The sequence below is a fragment of the Cebus imitator genome, unplaced genomic scaffold (genome assembly GCF_001604975.1).
Source record: "Cebus imitator isolate Cc_AM_T3 unplaced genomic scaffold, Cebus_imitator-1.0 Scaffold651, whole genome shotgun sequence".
Classification (NCBI taxonomy): domain Eukaryota; kingdom Metazoa; phylum Chordata; class Mammalia; order Primates; family Cebidae; genus Cebus; species Cebus imitator.
In genome coordinates this window covers 375,523-393,998 of record NW_016107966.1, presented here as the reverse complement: position 1 = coordinate 393,998, position 18,476 = coordinate 375,523, and the positions used below count along the sequence as shown (strand labels likewise).

Sequence of the window (18,476 nt, the reverse complement as noted above, 5' to 3'; positions counted from 1 at the left end):
GAGGGAAACTCCATCTCACAAAAGAAGGAAGGAAGGAAGGGGGGAAGAAAGGAAGAAAAGGAAGGGAGAGAGGGAGGGAGGGAGAAGGAAAGTGACTGCTCAGGTGCTTTAGATTGGGTATGTCAGTAAGTCCTGTCTGGGAAGCAGCATTGAAGCTGATACATGAAGGCAGGTATTCTGAGTTTTGGAGAGCAGAGCACTTCAGTAGGGAAGACTACCAGAGCAAAGGCCGGAAGGGCCAAAGGTCCGTCCGTCTTAACGTGTGGGAAAGTAGTGAAGATGGAAAGACAGGAAGGCAGGGGCCACATTTAACTTTGCAGGCCAGAGTAGAGTTTTGATTTTATTCCAAGTGTGACACGACTGGAGAGTGACACGATCTGATTTATATGTTTTGAAAGATCACTCTGGTACTGCTACGTGGCCACTGGGCTGTTCAGAAACTGAGGCCCATTTGTAGGAGACGTTGGTGGCCTGGATAGAGTGGTGGCAGTTCTAGAGAAACTGGATGGATTTGGGTTATGCGGTGAGTTAGAATGGCCAGGATCAAATGACAGGCAGATGAATTAGGGTGACCCTTAGATTTCTGGCTCCATGCAACACTACGGTGGTTACTGGGGAACCCAGCAGACGCTCAGACGCTTCCAAGCCTTGAGAAGCAGGCCTCGAGAAATCCCTTCTCCCGCAAGGCTTCGGCGTGAGTTAAAATCAGGCAGCCGGAAAGCGACAGGCCCAGGCCCGCAGCCGGTGGCCTCGCAGCGCCAGGACGCCCGGACGCCGGGAGAGCGCGGGGACTCTTCAAGCCCCGCGCGGGGGTTTCCGCATCTTACGGGCGGGGCCGGAAGAGGAAGTCGGCGCTGCCGTGGCGGCCCCTGCAGCAGCAGCGGTCCCATCCTAGCCCAGTCAGCCCCTGTCCGGTCCGGTCCGGCCACGGAGGCAGCTTAGCGTCGGGACCCCGAGCGTACCCCTACGAGTGAGCCGCGCCGTGCCGCCCCACCTGGCTCCCACCAGCCCGATGGGGCCGCAGTGGCGGCTGCCCGCTACCGCGGCCGCACTGCTGTTGGGCTTCCTGCTCCCGCTGGTAAGGGGGCGGGAGGGCGCGCAGGCCTCCCAGGGGCTGGGCGGGGCCGGGGCCAGGCCCGGGGCTCCCTTCCCCTTCTCCCCACCCCGGGCCCCCGCCCGGCCCCCCGCCCGGCCTCCCCTCTGCCCGCTCCTACTCGGCCAGCTCTTGCGCTCCCCTTTCCTCTCCTCTCCTTCCCATTACTCACCTCTTTCTTTCCAGCTTCCCCTTTCTCCCCGCTTTCCCCCAACTTTCTTCCCTCCAACTCTGTTCCCGACGGTTGAAGTCCAGCGAAATACCTACGCCAAAAAGATAGAGGAGCCCCTTAGATTACATTGACCTTGGTACTTCTCAATAGTTTCTCCCTGTCCCAGCGTGTTTTAAATTGACCTCTGGATTTTATTGTCTAAGCCTTCCTTACCGCTTCATACCCCTGGGAAGAAAAAAAAAATTATACAAGAAGCCAGGGTGTTTAGCGGTTCGAGGACTGCACTTTAATTGCAATAAATTAAAGACACAGATGTCTTTTTAAATATTCCTTCCCACACTATAGTTCCTGCTTCGCCTTAGGGCTCATTTGATTCTGTTATGAGGGTTTTTTTGTGGGGGCAGCCGGGGAGGGTTGTTTTGTAATAGCAGTAATTTACAGTGTTTTAAAAGACACCAAAATGTAATGCCTTTAGTTGTTTTCAGTTTTCTGCCTAATATAAAGGGTTGGGTGGGGAGGATCGGTTAAATATAAGTAACAAATACGTGTTCATAGGTTTGTTTTCATAATTACAGAGAAGTAATAGTGTTTTAAAATTCGGCCTCAAGTAATTTGAGCATCAGTGTTGGGGGGGGTTGTCAGGAACCTGGTGTTTCAGTTTTTGTTTCTAGTAACTTTCACTTAGAGAGTTTCAGTTTGGAAACTTATGTATGTTACTTATACACAATTGGTATAGTGTAAGCCTGTTTTGTTCTATTAGAATGTGTGATTTCTTTGAAAGAAAATGTTTTGCGGACTCTCCAGTTTGAAGGGTTAGTATTAATGAATATATGCAATACAAAAGTGTCTTTAATATTTATTGAAAAACCAAAATCTAAGCCAAAAAATAAGTGCCTTTAGGTGTATTCATAACTTTGATAGGCAACATGAGAAACCTGAGAGAATGTGTCTAAAAATTGCTGGGGGAGGGGAGTATGATATAAAAAGAGCAACAAAATAGCAGTGTTAGTCTGAGTTTTTAAAGGTGTTTACTGTGTAATACAGACATATAATACTTAATGTCCAGAAGATATTCAGATACTATGTAGATGTATGCAAAACTATAACCTAGATATAAAACTTCCCAAAGTGTTTTTGTGCTCATTTTCATTTGAATCTCTTGAGCTGATTTTAAGAATGAATATTAAAAAGAATGAATAATATATCACATTCATACTAATCGTTTCTCAACATAAATTAATAGCTTAGTAGTACATCAGTTCCTCATAAACTCACATTGAAATTCTTCTTAAAATCCCTGAGCCCTCTCAATAGAAAACTCTACTTAAGTAGACTTGTCATATTATTTCACAGCCTTCACAAATCTAAAGATCATCCCTGTCCTAAAGTTTATCTAGGCTGTGTCCCACATTCTGGATTTTAGGCTTTTTATATTGCACCTTTGTACTTTGCTGTACCTCACCATGGTAATCTCGGGTTGTATACTTCTCGGTCCTAGGGTTGTTGTGGGGATTAAGTAACGTTCTTCTACTCTGCAGATATTTGGTATACATCTTATTATATGGTAGATACTGTCCTGATGACTGAGTAAACTGACAAGATCTGTTTAAATTGTAAGGATCTTTTTTCGATACCAGCTGGTATCACTGATTTTTCTATTTCTTGTTGATTTCTTTATGGATTTGTTTTCTTCTTGATTCCTCCCTCCTTTAATTTCTAGAGGTGGTCTTTCTCATTCCTTTAATGTTTTGAGAACTTGAGCAGATCTGGTTTCCTTTTCCTCAGCTGGAGCTCTCTTTTCTCCTTTCTGGATACCTAGTTCCTTTCCTCCAACTCTGAAGTCTTTTACCGTTTTCTCCCTGAAGCCCTTTGTTTATTCCTCTTCCCTAATTTTATAGCCCCAGGTAGCCTTTCTGAGTTCATCTGATTAGTGATGCTAGCTCAGTCATTTCATTTCTCCTCTCTGGGCTCTTGAAACTGGCACTACTTCTCCTTAGTCATGTAATAACAGGGCCAACATCCTCATCTATAATAGAAGTTGCACATAGTCTTCAGAAACCACTGGCACATCCATGTGGAAGAGGCAGGGGAATTATTATTGGAAAGGCTCTTAAAGATCATTTAGCCTACTCTCCTCATTATGGTCATCTTCACATCAGCGTGACCTCTCTGTGTATTTTGAACCCAAGCTACAGCACGTCTGGCTGTTTTAATATTTTTTAAATCCATTGGGTCTAGAAATAAAATGAATGCCTAGCAGGTAGTTAACTGTGTCTTGACCTTGCCATAATTAAGTTTTATTTATTTATTTATTTCTGAGGCAGAGTCTCGCTGTGTCGCCCAGTCTGGAGTGCAATGAGGCAATCTCGGCCCACTGCAACCTCCGCCTCCCGGGTTCAAGTGATTCTCCTACCTCAGCCTCCCAAGTACCTAGGATTTCAGGTGCCCGCTACCACATCTGGCTAATTTTTGTACTTTTAGTAGAGATGGGGTTTTACTATGTTGCCCAGGCTGGTCTCGAAATTCCTGACCTCAGGTGATCTGTCTGCCTAGTGCTGGGATAACAGGCGTGAGCCACCATGCCTGACTATCATAACTACATTTTACACCTCTCCTTCCCCAGTTTAACCCTGGTCCTGAGCCCCAGTGGTCAGACCTTTATTTCACAGTGTGGATCCAGTCATGGGATTCTGCTTCAAAGAAAATGGATGATGTTTATTCTGGCTCTTTTTAATTTATTTTTATTTTATTATTATTTATTAATTTATTTTGAAATTGAGTTTCACTCTTGTTGCCCAAGTTAGAGTGCAATTATGAGATCTCTGCTCACCTCAACCTCCACCTCCCAGGTTCAAGCCATTCTCCTGCCTCAGCCTCCTGAGTAGCTGGGATTACAGGCATGCGCCACCACACCCGGCTAATTTTGTGTTTTTAGTAGAAATGAGGTTTTTCCATGTTGGTCAGGCTGGTCTCAACGCCCTGCCTCAGGTGATCTGCTGCCTTGGCCTCCCAGAATGCTGGGATTATAGGCATGAGCCACCGTGCCTGGCAGCTCTGTCTTTCTAAATTGCTCCAAAGTTCTCTGAAGAATCCTGAGTCTTCCTCACAGTGTTTTTTTTTTTTTGGTTTTTTTTTTTTTGAGTGGAGTCTCACTCTGTCACCCAGGCCAGAGTGCAGTGGCACGACCTGAGCTCACTGCAACCTCTGCCTCCCAGGCTCAAGCGATTTTCCTGCCTCAGCCTCCCAAGTAGCTAGAACTACAGATGCCTGCCACCATGCCTGGCTACTTTTTGTATTTTTTTTTTCTGAGACGGAGTTTCGCTCTTGTTACCCAGGCTGGAGTGCAATGGCGCGATCTCGGCTCACCGCAACTTCCGCCTCCTGGGTTCAGGCAATTCTCCTGCCTCAGCCTCCTGAGTAGCTGGGATTACAGGCACGCCCCACCATGCCCAGCTGATTTTTTGTATTTTTAGTAGAGACGGGGTTTCACTATGTTGACCAGGATGGTCTCGATCTCTTGACCTTGTGATCCACCCGCCTCAGCCTCCCAAAGTGCTGGGATTACATGTATTTTTAATAGAGATGGGATTTCACCATTTTGGCCAGGCTAGTCTTGAACTCCTGACCTCATGATCTGCCTGCCTCAGCCTTCCAACTTGCTGGGATTACAGGTGTGAGCCACCACACCCGGCTCCTCACAGTGTCTTTATGAAAGTTCTGTTTGAGAGGCTGAGGTGAGAGGATTGCTTGAGGTCAGGAGTTTGAAACCAGCTTGGTCAACATAGCAAGACCCCACCTCTACAAAAAAATTAAAAATTAGCTGAGCATGGTGATTTATGTCTCTGTTCCCAGCTACTTGGGAGGCTGAGGTAGGAGGATCACTTAAGCCCAGGAGTTTGAGGCTGCAGTGAGCTATGATCATGCCACTGTATTCCAACCTGGGTGACAGAGAAGACTGTGTTTGTCTTAAAACACACACACACACACACACACACACACACACACACACACACAGTTTTGTTGATTTTTTTTCCTTCAAAGAATGTGAAGTAGAATATAGTTGCATCTTGAACTTGATACAATGAAATGATAATCAGGATCCCCAGTAGAAAAATCTGTTGCTGAAAATTTGCATTCCTTTTGTATACTACACCAACTCAAAGAATCTTCAGTTCTTTCTCTTCTGCTCTCTTCTCTCAACCTCCAGCGGAAAGTAGGTATGTTCTGCTACCCAGGTAGTCAGAAATCTGCTGAGCTGCTGTGCTATGGAATGAATTGTGTCCCCCCACCCCTGACAGCCCCACCCCAAATTCATATGGTGAAGCCATAACCCCCAAAGTATTGGTATTTGGAGATGGGTCCTTCAAGAGATCATTAGGTTTAAATGAGGTAATTAAGATGGGACCCTCATGATAGGATTAGTACCCTTTTAAGAAAAGACATCAGGCTGGGTGCGGTGGCTCATGCCTGTATTCCCAGCACTTTGGGAGGCCAAGGCAGGTGGATCATGGGATCAGGAGTTTGAGACCAGCCTGGCCAACATGGTGAAACCTTGTCTCTACTGAAAATACGAAAATTAGCCAGGCATAGTGGCGGGTGCCTATAATCCCAGCTACTCGGGAGGCTGAGGCAGGACAATCACTTGAACCTGGGAGGCAGAGATTGCAGTGAGCTGAGATTGTGCCTCTGCATTCCAGCCTGGGCAACAGAGCAAGACTCTGTCTTGAAAAACAAAAAAGAAGAAGAGGAAGATATCAGAGAGCTTTCTCTCTCTTTGCGATGTACGGACACAGTGAGAAGGTAACTATAATTCAGGAAGAGAGCCTTCACTAGAAACTGGCCCACCTGGCACCTTGGTCCAGAACTGTGAGAAAATAAATTTCTGTTGTTTTGAGAAAATAAAATTCTGTTGTTTAAACCACCCAGTTGTGGTACTTTGTTATGAAGCCTGAGGTGACAAAGACATTCTAGGTTTATTACCTTGCTCTTTTTAACTTTGAGGTTCTTCAGAATTTTTCTTTTACCTTGCCTCTGAGCTGTCTGTGAATTTCCACATCCCGTTGACTCTTTTCTAAGCCACTGATGGCCATATATCTCTTTCCCAAAATGCAACACCTATAATCTCCTTTGAAACTCAAAAAATCCTAAGAAGATTCAGGAAAATTATGACTTATCCTAGATCATATGGAAAGTCATGAAAAATATGACTAGAACTAAGGTCTTTTGGTATCTTTCCACTAAATTGTGCCGTAATTTTTTTTTCTGATTAATGTAATGTAAATATGTATATTTTAATAGAGATAGAATCTTGCTATGTTGCCCAGGCTGGTCTTAAACTCCAGGGCTCAAACAGTCCTTCCCCCTCAGCCTCTCAAAGTGCTAGAATTACAGGTGTGAGTCACTGTACACAGCCAATAATTTTTTTCTGATCAGTAATGGGCCACAAGACTGATAGGATAAATTTGTTAACTTTATTTATGAGGCTTAAAAATAGGAAACGTTGGCCAGGCATGGTGGCTCATGCTTGTAATCCCAGCACTTTGGGAAGCTGAGGCAGGAGAATTGCTTGAGGCCAGATGTTTGAGACCAGGCTGGGCAATACAGTAAGACTCTGTCTTTAAAAAAAAATTAAAAATTAACTGGGCACAGTGGCTCATGCCTGTAGTCCCAGCTACTCAGGAGGGTCAGGTGAATCACATAGGAGTTGAAGGCAGCAGTGAGCTATGACCCTGCCACTGTTCCGTAGCCTGGGTAACAGAGATCCTGTCAGTAGATAGATAGATAGATAGATATACTTATTATATATTCAATCAATTGTTAAAAATCACCTGAAATTTTGTCTGTTTATGAAAATCCAAACCATAAAGTCTCCAAGTATAGGCCCTTCCCTCAAGATATTAAATTTTTTATTTTTAACTTTAATTTTTATTTTTATTATTTTTTTTTGAGTTGGATTTTCGCTCTTGTTGCCCAGGTTGGAGTGCAGTGGCGTGATCTTGGCTCATTGCAACCTCTGCCTCCCCAGTTCAAGCTATTCTCCTGCCTCAGCCTCCCAAGTACCTGGGGTTACAGGCATGCAGCAGCATGCTGGCTAATTTTACATTTTTAGTAGAGACAGGGTTTCTCCAAGTGATCCAGGTGATCCACCCACCTCGGCCTCCCAAAGTGCTGGGATTACAGGCATGAGCCACCACACCCAGCCAACATTTTTTTTTAAAGTTGATTGCCTTTAGGCCAGAATTTGCCAAGCTTTACCATGGACTGTTGTTTTAAATCTGTTCTGACTTATGCATTTATATTACTTGCCTGGCCTTGTAGGCATTTGAGTTTGTGAATTCTAATGTAAATCATAAATTCTGTAAACTTGAGATATATTTTTAAGTAGGAAGATTGTTTAGAGAAAACCAGGAAGAAGGCTGGATCTAGGTAACAAGTGGCATATAAGCGCTGTGAAGCAGGATCTCTACCTAACTTATTCTCTACTGTCTCCCCTATATCTTACAGACTACAGAGTATTGAATGAATGAATGGATGAATGAATGAATGAATAGCTGCCTTGTCTTCTCACATCCTTTTACCCCTGACCCTGTGCATTCTATGTTGCCAGATTGTCCAGATGAAAGAAATGATTCTGTTCATGCTTTTCCCGTGGCCCACAGATGACTTTGATTCCCTGTAAATCCCTATTTGATGCCCTAGCTCCGACTTAATCACTATTTAAGTAATTATTCATAATCCCTGTAAATATAATTATAGTCACTTTCAGGGCATCCTTTCTACAAATGTTGAATACTGGAAGCAGGAATAGAAACAATGTATGTTGTCTTGATTATACAAGTTATTAGGGAGGAAAGAGTGAATGGTCAGAAAGATTTTAGGCCTGACTTTGGAACATGTGTCATTCAGATAATCTCAACTCTGCCTTTTCTATAGGGGCTCCTTTCAACTCTTTCATTGTGTTGCTGTTGGCTGAAAACTGATGCCTGTGTAAGAAAGAAAGATATTTGTAAAGAAAGGGATATCTCTTACATTGCTTTGGTATAAGGACAGGTAACTGTAGCTCCTTTAGATTTACAGTGATTACACTGTAACTTTATATATTCCGGTTTAAGAATATAGATTTTTAAAAATTGCTAGTTCTCATTCTAAAAAAAAAGTTGTTTATTAACAACATTTGTCCCCAAGCCTTCCTCATATTTGGTATCTAAAAATAGAAGCATGCATAGTTTAATTTGTACATTTTATTTTATTTTTGAGACGGAATTTTGCTCTTATTGCCCAGGCTGGAAGGCTGGAATGCAATGGCACGATCTCGGTCACCACAACGTCTACCTCCTGGGTTCTAGCAATTCTCCTACCTCAGCCTCCCTAGTAGCTTGGATTGCAGTCATGTGCCACCATGCCTGGCTAATTTTGTGTTTTTAGTAGAGACAGGGTTTCTCCATGTTGATCAGCCTGGTCTCAAACTCCCAACCTCAGGTGATCCACCTACCTCCGACCTCCCAAAGTGCTGGGATTACAGGCATGAGCCACCATAGGCCCCACCTATTTGTACATTTTATAAAGAAAGATTACAAAGGTGTTAATTGGAGAGAGAGAGAGAGTTATACTCACATTCACATATTATCTTTTTAAATTGAAGACATAGACATAAGTATATCTAATGGAAAACAATACAAATAACACGAACCAGGTTTAACTGACAGACTGTGGAGGCAAGTGGTGAAAGTAGGACCCAGTGACACATCTATGAAAGAGTTCTGAATAAACTCAGGAGAAGAATGGGAGAACTGCTTGCCTAAACACAAACGTCTGTGCCATCAGACTGCAGATGCATTGTGACTGTAATCTCTTGAGAAAACTCCTAAGAGGACCCCTGTACTGTCTGGAAGACTACTATTCATAATGAAGTCTATAACCATGTACTCTGGATCAACATCAGAGCGTCACCTGAAAGCTTGTTAGAAATGCATGATCATGCCAGGAATAGGTACAAATAAGAACTGCTGGATCAGAATCTGATTTTTTTTTTTGAGATGGAGTCTTGCTCTCTCACCCAGGCTGGAGTGCAGTGGTGTGATCTTGGCTCACTGCAACCTCCATCTCCTGGGTTCAAGCAATTCTTCTACCTCAGCCTCCTGAGTACCTGGGACTACAGGCACATGCCACCATGCCTGGCTAATTTTTGTATTTTTAGTAGAGACAGGGTTTCACCATATTGGTCAGGCTGGTGTGGAAATTCTGACCTTATGATCTGTCTGCTGTGGCCTCCCAAAGTGCTGGGATTACAGGAGTGAATCACCATGCCTGGTTTTTTTTGAGGGGGGCGGGTTGGAGGGATGGAGTTTTGCTCATGTTTCCTAGGCTGGAGTGCAATGGCATGGTCTGGGCTCACTGCATCCTCTACCTTCCAGCTTCAAGTGATTCTCCTGCCTCAGCCTCCTCCCACCACGCCTGGCTAATTTTTATATTTTTAGTAGAGATGGGATTTCACCATGTTGGCCAGGCTGGTCTCGAAGTCCTGACCTCAGGTGATCCGCCCATCTCACCCTCCCAAAGTGCTGGGATTACAGGTGTGAGCCACCGTGACTGGCCAGAGTTGTCATTGCTTTAGATTTTCAGAAATCTTTTAATACTTGTCATACTAAAAGCTATTTAGTAGAAAAGTGATCAGAGGAATAGGCAACATTAAGATAGATTTAAACATTAAAATTCTTCTTTTTTTTTTTTAAGTTGAGACAGAGTCTCACTCTGTCTCCCAGGCTGGAGTGCAGTGGTACAATCTCAACTCACTGCAACCTCTACCTCCTGGGTCCAAGCAATTCTCAGGCCTCAGCCTCCCGAGTAGCTGGGATTATAGGCACCTGCCACCATGCCTGACTAATTTTTGTATTTTTAGTAGGGACGGGGTTTCCCCATGTTGGCCAGGCTGGAAACATTAAAATTCTTTAATTTGAAAAGAAAATGATAGGGACTATAATGGAAGTCAGTTGATCTGGACAAAGTAGATTAAAATTGTTCATGAGATCCTAGAATACCATAACAGTTACCTCATAAAGTCAGAGGAAAAGGAAGTACAACTTGACAGTATGGGCTAGTAAACTTGCTTCCCTTGTATGTAAGGATCAAATAATACGTTGAATATAAAGCATATTATTTGATCCTGTTATGAGATTGATATGTTGGCCCTGGAGGACTCTTGATTCGAAGACCAGTCTGAAGGAATTTGCCTGTAAAAGGAAGAATTGGGATGAGCAGTGAGGACCAATTGTAATAGGAAAGGAGTTCCATGAGCCCTGGAGTCCTAGAATTAGGAATATTTAGAAGAATATGAGGCAAGAATTTAGGATGAGGGAGAAGCTGATTGGCTATTAGAGGAATCTGAGAAGTGGTAGGAAACCTCACACCAGTATTGTAGATCGGAGGGAGTTAGCAACTAATGCAGATAAATATGTGTTCATTATTAAAACTGGAGTGTGATTGTTGGGCACTGAGAAAGAGATGCCTGGGGATCTAGCTGTGTGAAGGGACTTGAAGTGAGAGCAGAGTTCAAAGACTGCTGATCTCTTTTAGAGAGCTCAGTTCTAGCCCTGAGACCGACTGACCTCATCCTTTTGATCATTTTGGGTCTGTTTAATCTATAAGATGAACAGACTAGATTATGTTATTTCTAAATCCCTTCTACCCCTTAAACAGTTTTTTTCGATTGAGAATGGTATCTGACTATGTTGCCCAGGCTCACCTCAAATCCTGGCCTCAAGCAATCTTCCCACCTCAGCTTCCCAATGTGTTAGGATTCCAGGCATGAGCTACCATGCCCAGCTTCTTTTAGCTTTTGATACTAAGCTTTTTACTAAAATAATTTTTTTTTTAAGATTTTTAATGAAGTCATAGAAGACCAGACCACAGTTGATTACAAAGAAAAATTCAAGCCAGGCTCGGTGGCTCATGCTTGTAATCCCAGCACTTTGGGAGGCCGAGGTGGGCAGGTCACCGGAGGTCAGGAGTTCGAGACCAGCCTGGCCTACATGGAGAAACCCCATCTCTTAAAAAAAAAAAAAAAAAAGAAAAAAAGAAAGAAAAATTCAGACATTCTGGAGCATCTCTCTAACTTGGAAGGTGAAAAGAAAGGGCCTTTATCAAATGATATAATACTAGCATGAGTGGACCACCTAATTTGGCACTCGTAATGTTTTCAACAGACACTAACTTTCAAGCCCATTTTCTATATGCTTCCCAACTTAATTGACACAGCACTGTGGTTTCCACTGTTCTGTTCTTTTATAGCTTTGTTACTCAAGGTGTGGTCCATTGACCAGCAGCATCAGCATCACCTAGGAGCTTATTACAAATGCAGAATATCAGGCCAAGCATGGTGGCTCATACCTGTAATCCCAGCACTTTGAGAGGCTGAGGTGGGAGGATCACTTGAGGCCAGGAGTTTAGACCAGCCTGAGCACCATGGTGAGATCTTTTCTCCTGTAAGTACTGCTCCAATAGCAGTGGTTCTCAAACTTTAACTGAAATCAGAATCTCCAGAAAAGCTTGTTAAAACATAAATTGGCCAGAACTTCTGATTCAGTAGGTCTGGAATGGGGCCCGAGAATTGCTTTTTTTTTTTTTTTTTTAATGAGACAGGGTCTCTTTCTGTCACCTAGGCTGGAGTGCAGTGGCATGGTCATGGGTCCCTTCAGCCTCAACCTCAAAGGCTCAAGCAATCCTTTCACCTCAGCCTCTAGAGTAGCTGGGACTATAGGTACACACCATTACAACCAGCAATTTATTTGTTTATTTATTTTGAAGAAACGGTCTCTCCGTATTGCCCAGACTGGTCTCGAACTCTTGGCCTCAAGTGGCCCTCCTGCATCACCCTCCCAAAGGGTTGGGATTAGAGGCATGAGCTACCATGCCGATCCAGATTTGCATTTTTAATACCTTAAGAACTATTAAAGTTTTCCCTAGGAAGTCTTTGACTTTAATTACATCCTGTTCATGATTATCTGTTTCAGGTTTGCTTTTAACCTCCCCAGTAAGACTTTACTTTCTTGTTTTGCTAATTTTTTTTTTTTTTAAGATAAGGTTTCACCATACTGGCCAGGCTGGTCTTGAAATCCTGACCTCATGATTCGCCCGCCTCGGCCTCCCAAAGTGGTGGGATTATAGGCGTGAGCCACCTCGACCGGCCACTTTCTTGTTTTGTGTTCTTTTTCAGCAGCTTTATTGACATATAATTTGCATACCAAACAATCTATCCATTTAAAGTGTACAGGTCAATAAGTATATACACAGATACATGCAATATCAACTATCGCCACAGCCAATTTTATAAAATTTTCATCATCAGCAAAAGAAACTCAATAGGTGGCACACTCAGGAATTTTAGGGGAGTGAAACTGTTTATTACGATGCTGTAATGATGGACATGTGTCATTGTACACTTACCAAAACCCATAAGATGTACAACACCAAATGAACCTTAAAGGAAACTGTGGGCTTTGGATGATAATGATGTGTCAATGGAGGTTCATCGGTTATAACAAATGTACCACTTGGCTTTGGGATATTGATAGTTGGAGAGGCTACACATGTGTAGGATAAGAGGATATATTGAAACTCTGTATTCTCTGCTTAATTTTGCCGTGAGCCTAAAACTGCTCTAAAAGCCTTAAAGAAAGAAGTCCAGGCATGGTGGCTCACACCTATAATCCCAGCACTTTGGGAGGCCAAGACTGGTGGATCACCTGAGGTCAGGAGTTCAAGACCAGCTTGGCCAACATGGCAAAACCCCATCTCTACCAAAAATACAGAAATTAGCCAGGCATGGTGGTGTGCACCTGTAATCCCAGCTACTCAGGAGGTTGAAGCAGGACAATCCCTTGAACACGGGAAGTAGAGATTGCAGTGAGCCGAGATCATGCCATTGCACTCCAGCCTGGACTTCAGCATGAGACTCTTTCCAAAAAAAAAGGAACGAAGAAAGGAAGGAGGGAGGAAGGGGACTCATACCCTTTACCTGTACCCCTTATTTCCACATCCCACCAGGACCCAAGTAACCACTAATCTTCTCACCATTAATCTTTTGTAGTTCTTTTACATTGCACAAGTGCTTGGCAAGGTGCTAGATATATTTATTAAGAGCTTAATACGTATTAACAATTGCATCATCTAACTTAATCCTTATCATAACTGTGAGGTCTGAGTGTTTATTATTATCTCAAAGCTGAGGATATTGAAACTTAAGATAGATTAAATCACTTATAACCAGTAAATGGTGAAACTAGCATTGTATCCTTGGATTATCATTTTAAAACTCATGCTCTTAATCTAACCTTTGTACCATAATATCTATTATAGTAAACTGAATTTTTGAAGCTATGCAGTATCTATGAAGATATTTAAAATGTAGTGGAAAGGCTTAACTTGTTGGGGCATGCTGCATGCTGGCTCCCTCACAAACTTTGCTGTATATTCTTTTAATAGCTTCTTTGCGTATCTCTCCACATTTTTCTTCAAGCTCATATAAATGTACAGATACATTACATTGTAGGGGCTTCTTGAGGGGTTATTATATAAAAATAGGATTATACTATAAATATCACTCTAAAACTTTTCTCACTATGGACATCTATTTTTTTTCTCTCTTTTTTTATTTTTTATTTTATTCTTTTATTTTTGGTTCATTTGTTATTTTATAGATATCTTCTGTTTCTGGAGATAGACCTAGCTCTTTCTTTTGAGTAGCTGTGTATTGTGCATATCATAATGCAACAGGTACCTTATTGGTGGAGGTTGGGTTTTTTTGCTATTACATATAATATTGCAGTGAATATACTTATACCTTTATTTTCGTGCTTTTGCATACTATATATGTAGATAAGAATTAGAGGATTCCATATATTAAAATTTTTTTTTTTTTTTTTTTTTTTTTGAGTCGGAGTTTCGCTTTTGTTACCCAGGCTGGAGTGCAATGGCGCGATCTCGGCTCACCGCAACCTCCGCCTCCTGGGTTCAGGCAATTCTGCTGCCTCAGCCTCCTGAGTAGCTGGGATTACAGGCACGCGCCACCATGCCCAGCTAATTTTTTGTATTTTTAGTGGAGATGGGGTTTCACCATGTTGACCAGGATGGTCTCGATCTCTTGACCTCGTGATCCACCCGCCTCAGCCTCCCAAAGTGCTGGGATTACAGGCTTGAGCCACCGTGCCCAGCCCATATATTAAAATTTTTGATAGATGCTGCTAATTATTTATTAAAAAGGTTATACTACTTGAACAGCAGCATGCACAGTTAGGACCCAGATCCTGATCTGGGTACCTTTCCTCTCCTCAAGGAGCTTAATAAAATGGCTGGATCTGGATATGTAGCAGATAAAGGACAAAGTCAGCCTAGGATACCTTGTGCCAAAAAAAACAAGAAGTCCTCAAAGATGAATGAAGTCTTTGTTTTTTGTGTGTGTTTTTTATTTGTTTGTTTTTTATTGCTCAGAGTAAGACTGTGCCCAAAGAAGGGTTTTTTTGTTTTGTTTTGTTTTGTTTTGTTTTGTTTGAGATGGAGTCTCACTCTGTCGCCCAGGCTGTAGTGCAGTGGCATGATCTCGGCTCACTGCAACGCACACTCCCTGGGTTCCAGTGATTTTCCTGCCTCAGCCTCCTGAGTAGCTGGGATTACAGGCATCCACCACCACACCCAGCTAATTTTTGTGTTTTTAAGAAAGGGGGTTTCACCATGTTGGTCAGGCTGATCTCAAACTCCTGACCTCAAGTGATCCACCCGCCATGGCCTCCCAGAGTGCTGGGATTACAGGCATGAGCCACTTCATCTGGCCTAATTTTTGTATTTTTGGTAGAGGCGGGGTTTCGCCATGTCGGCCAGGCTGGTCTGGAACTCCTGACCTCAGGTTATCCACCCATCTCAGCCTCCCAAAGTGCTAGTGTTACAGGTGTGAGTCTTGTATAAAGGGTCAGCTAGAAGAGGCTCTAAATGACCAAATTTGGGACAGTTTGGATATCAAACAAATCATTGTAATTATACCACCCTGAATTTTTTAAAACATAAATTCATTTCTATTGATACTAAAAGATGGTAGGGGAAAGAATAGAGCTCTTTTAAAAAGAAGCATACGGCTGGGCTTGGTGGCTCATGCCTGTAATCCCAGCACTTTGGGAGGCCGAGGCGGGTGGATCACTTGTCAGGAGTTCAAGACCAGCCTGGCCAATATGACAAAACCCCCTATCTACTAAAAATACAAAAAAACTAGTTGGGCATGGTGGCAGTCGCCTGTAGTCCCAGCTACTCTTCAGGCTAAAACAGAAGAATCGCTTGAACCCAGGAGGCAGAGGTTGCAGTGAACTGAGATCATGCCATTGCACACCAGCCTGGGCAACAATAGCGAAACTCCATATCAAGAAAAAAAAAAAAATGGAGACTAGCCAGTAAGGGTAGGAGGAAAGACAATATTTTAAAAATTCACCATCTTGTAATCCTCAGTATGACATGGGAAATTACTTTTAGGCAAGGATCATCATGGAGGCTAATATCCTGGTGAGAAGAAGCTGTTGGGCTGTTCACATGGTGTCATAGATTAGTTATTTATCAAAAATAAAAGGGAAAAACATATCTTTACACTGGAGAAATCCTGCAGTTACCACCTTAAGCAGATCGTCAAATCAGCAACACTAGTGCAGGAAATCATGGTGTTAATGTGTTATTTTGTTGGATGCAGTAAGAATTGCCCAATTCACTTGTGAAACATTCTTTCCAAAAATAAACCCTCCTGTTTATCTGCAGGATTACTTTCTATAGTTAGAATTGAAAATGATTCTACTATATGACCTTCCTTAGGTAGGTTATGTTAGTGACTTTTCTGAGTCCCAGAGCCCTTGTTTGTAAAACAGGGACACTGAATCAGAAAAATGTATTAAAGTAACCTAGCACGTAGTTTGTTATATCGTAAGAATGTAACGTATTAGTTCAGCTCTGCTGTCAGAATCCAGTTATAGCCACCAAGTATATAGCTGAATGAAAACTGTATTTCTCTTTTTCTCATCTTATTTTCTTATCTAATTCTATGTAAGGTAGTGGGAAATGAGACAAAGCTTTTCTTTTTCGGTACTTTAAATTCTGGTTTGGTCTTTTTGAATAGGCAGTTGGAGAATGTTGAAAACATGAGCAAGAATAATTTACTTCAAGTTCCAGCTGGTTCCCTTCCAAAGATAGCCCTTAGAAATAATAATGTACTTTTTTTCTTTGTACTCTAGTTCCTAGTAGAATATGGAAGGTAAGACAGATTGAGGGATTTTGAGTACATGTCGTTTTATAGAATATAAACAGTGGCCGGGTGCAGTGGCTCACGCCTGTAATCCCAGCACTTTGGCAAGTCTGGAGTCCAAAACTAGACTGACCAACATGGTGAAACCCTGTCTCTACCAAAAATACAAAACTTAGCCAGGCGTGGTGGCATGCACCTGTAGTACCAGCTACTTAGGAGGCTAAGGCAGGAGAATTGCTTAAACCTGGGAGGTAGAGGTTGCAGTGAGCCAAGATCGTGCCACTGCACTACAGTCTGGGTGACAAAGCAAGACACAGTCTCAAATAAATAAATAAACAAACAAACAATGAAGTAGTAATTCATAGGAGGCTGGAATGGAAAGTTTCCAGCTGTCAAGGGAGGACTGAAGTTACATCATAGCAAGACTCCTCCCTGGGGTACGACCCTTATAACAAGTCATAATTGTTATTCCCTTAAGAAAGTGACCTATTTTCCTTAAAGAAGGTGTGCTGGGCAATTATGTATAGTTTTAATATTCCTAAGCCTCCTTTTTATTTCCTCAAACAAGATTAAATAAATTCATGGAAGGCTATCCCTCTCAAGGAAATGTGATCAACCCTGTATATAAATAGCTTTATTAATATCCTTAGTTGTTGGAAAGCCAAATCATTGCTGGTTTGAAAGTTATTGTTTGTCTTCTAGACAGCCGCTCAGGAAGCAATCTTGCATGCATCTGGAAATGGCACATCCAAGGACTACTGCATGCTTTATAACCCTTATTGGACAGCTCTACCAAGTACCCTAGAAAATACAGTAAGTAAATCACAGTTACTATTCATAAACATAAAAATAGTGAAGAAGGCTGGGTACAATGACTAATACCTGTAATCCCAGCACTTTGGGAGGTCAAGATGGGAGGATTGTTTGAGACCAAGTGGTCAAGACCAACTGGGCAATGTACTGACACCCTGTCTCTATTAAAAAAAAAAAAAAAAATTGAAGAAGTGAGAATGAGTGATAATTGTGTTTTATCGTATGAAACCATTATAATATACGGTTGTTAATAAATAATAATTTTATTGATTTTTCTCACGTGTTTTTCTCTCTAGGAAAATAGAGAATTTTAAATACTTAATTCTAAGCCTAGATATTTCTAGTTTAAAAGATATTGTCTTAAACCAATATTGATAACTGAATGCAGTATTTATAACTGAATGCATTTAGGATGAAATATGATTTTTATCATGTTAAAAAGACATTTCTTATTTTCAGACTTCCATTAATTTGATGAATCTGACCTCCACACCACTATGCAACCTTTCTGATATTCCTCCTGTTGGTATAAAGAACAAAGCAGTTGTGGTGCCATGGGGAAGCTGCCATTTTCTTGAAAAAGCCAGAATTGCACAGAAAGGAGGTGCTAAAGCAATGTTAGTTGTCAACAACAGTGTCCTAGTAAGTTATAAAAACAATCATAACTTATTTTGAGCTTATGATGTGAAATTTCACAGAAATGGAATAAACGTCTTTTATATGGTTTAGAGGCTGGGTTTTGAGTAATCTGATAGCAAGATTCTTTGTAAATAAATAAGACCTCATAGGTATTCACTTGGAAAGTTTTGCAGGTTTTCTATTCCTAGAACAGGTAAGACTTTGTTAGGAGCAAATACATATATATGCATATATATAGACATATGTGTATTACGCTTACATAATAGGATATATATCATATTATAAATGCCATGTGTGATAGCATTCATCAATTTAAGTTCATGTTAAAAGGATTCAATTTTGAGAACTTACAGAATATTAAGAAAGAATACCTGAAATTTTGTCTTATAACTTAAAGAAATATATAATATTTATATTTATTGGAATAGTATTTTAGTATTTTATTCTATAAACAGTAGTTAATAAATTTTCATAATTTTTTTTTTTTTTTT

The 18,476-nt window shown here is 41.7% G+C and overlaps 1 protein-coding gene across 1 annotated transcript in view; it reads left to right on the top strand.

Moving 5' to 3' along the window:
* The first annotated feature begins 895 nt into the window (after positions 1–895).
* SPPL2A (signal peptide peptidase like 2A) overlaps positions 896–18,476 on the top strand; it is a 58,209-nt gene continuing 40,628 nt past the window's right edge. The window contains exons 1-3 of the mRNA XM_037734666.1: positions 896–1,078; positions 17,236–17,346; positions 17,806–17,997. Of these exons, the coding sequence (XP_037590594.1) occupies positions 1,013–1,078; positions 17,236–17,346; positions 17,806–17,997 (369 nt within the window). The 5' untranslated portion in view covers positions 896–1,012. The remainder of the gene's footprint in view (positions 1,079–17,235; positions 17,347–17,805; positions 17,998–18,476) is intronic.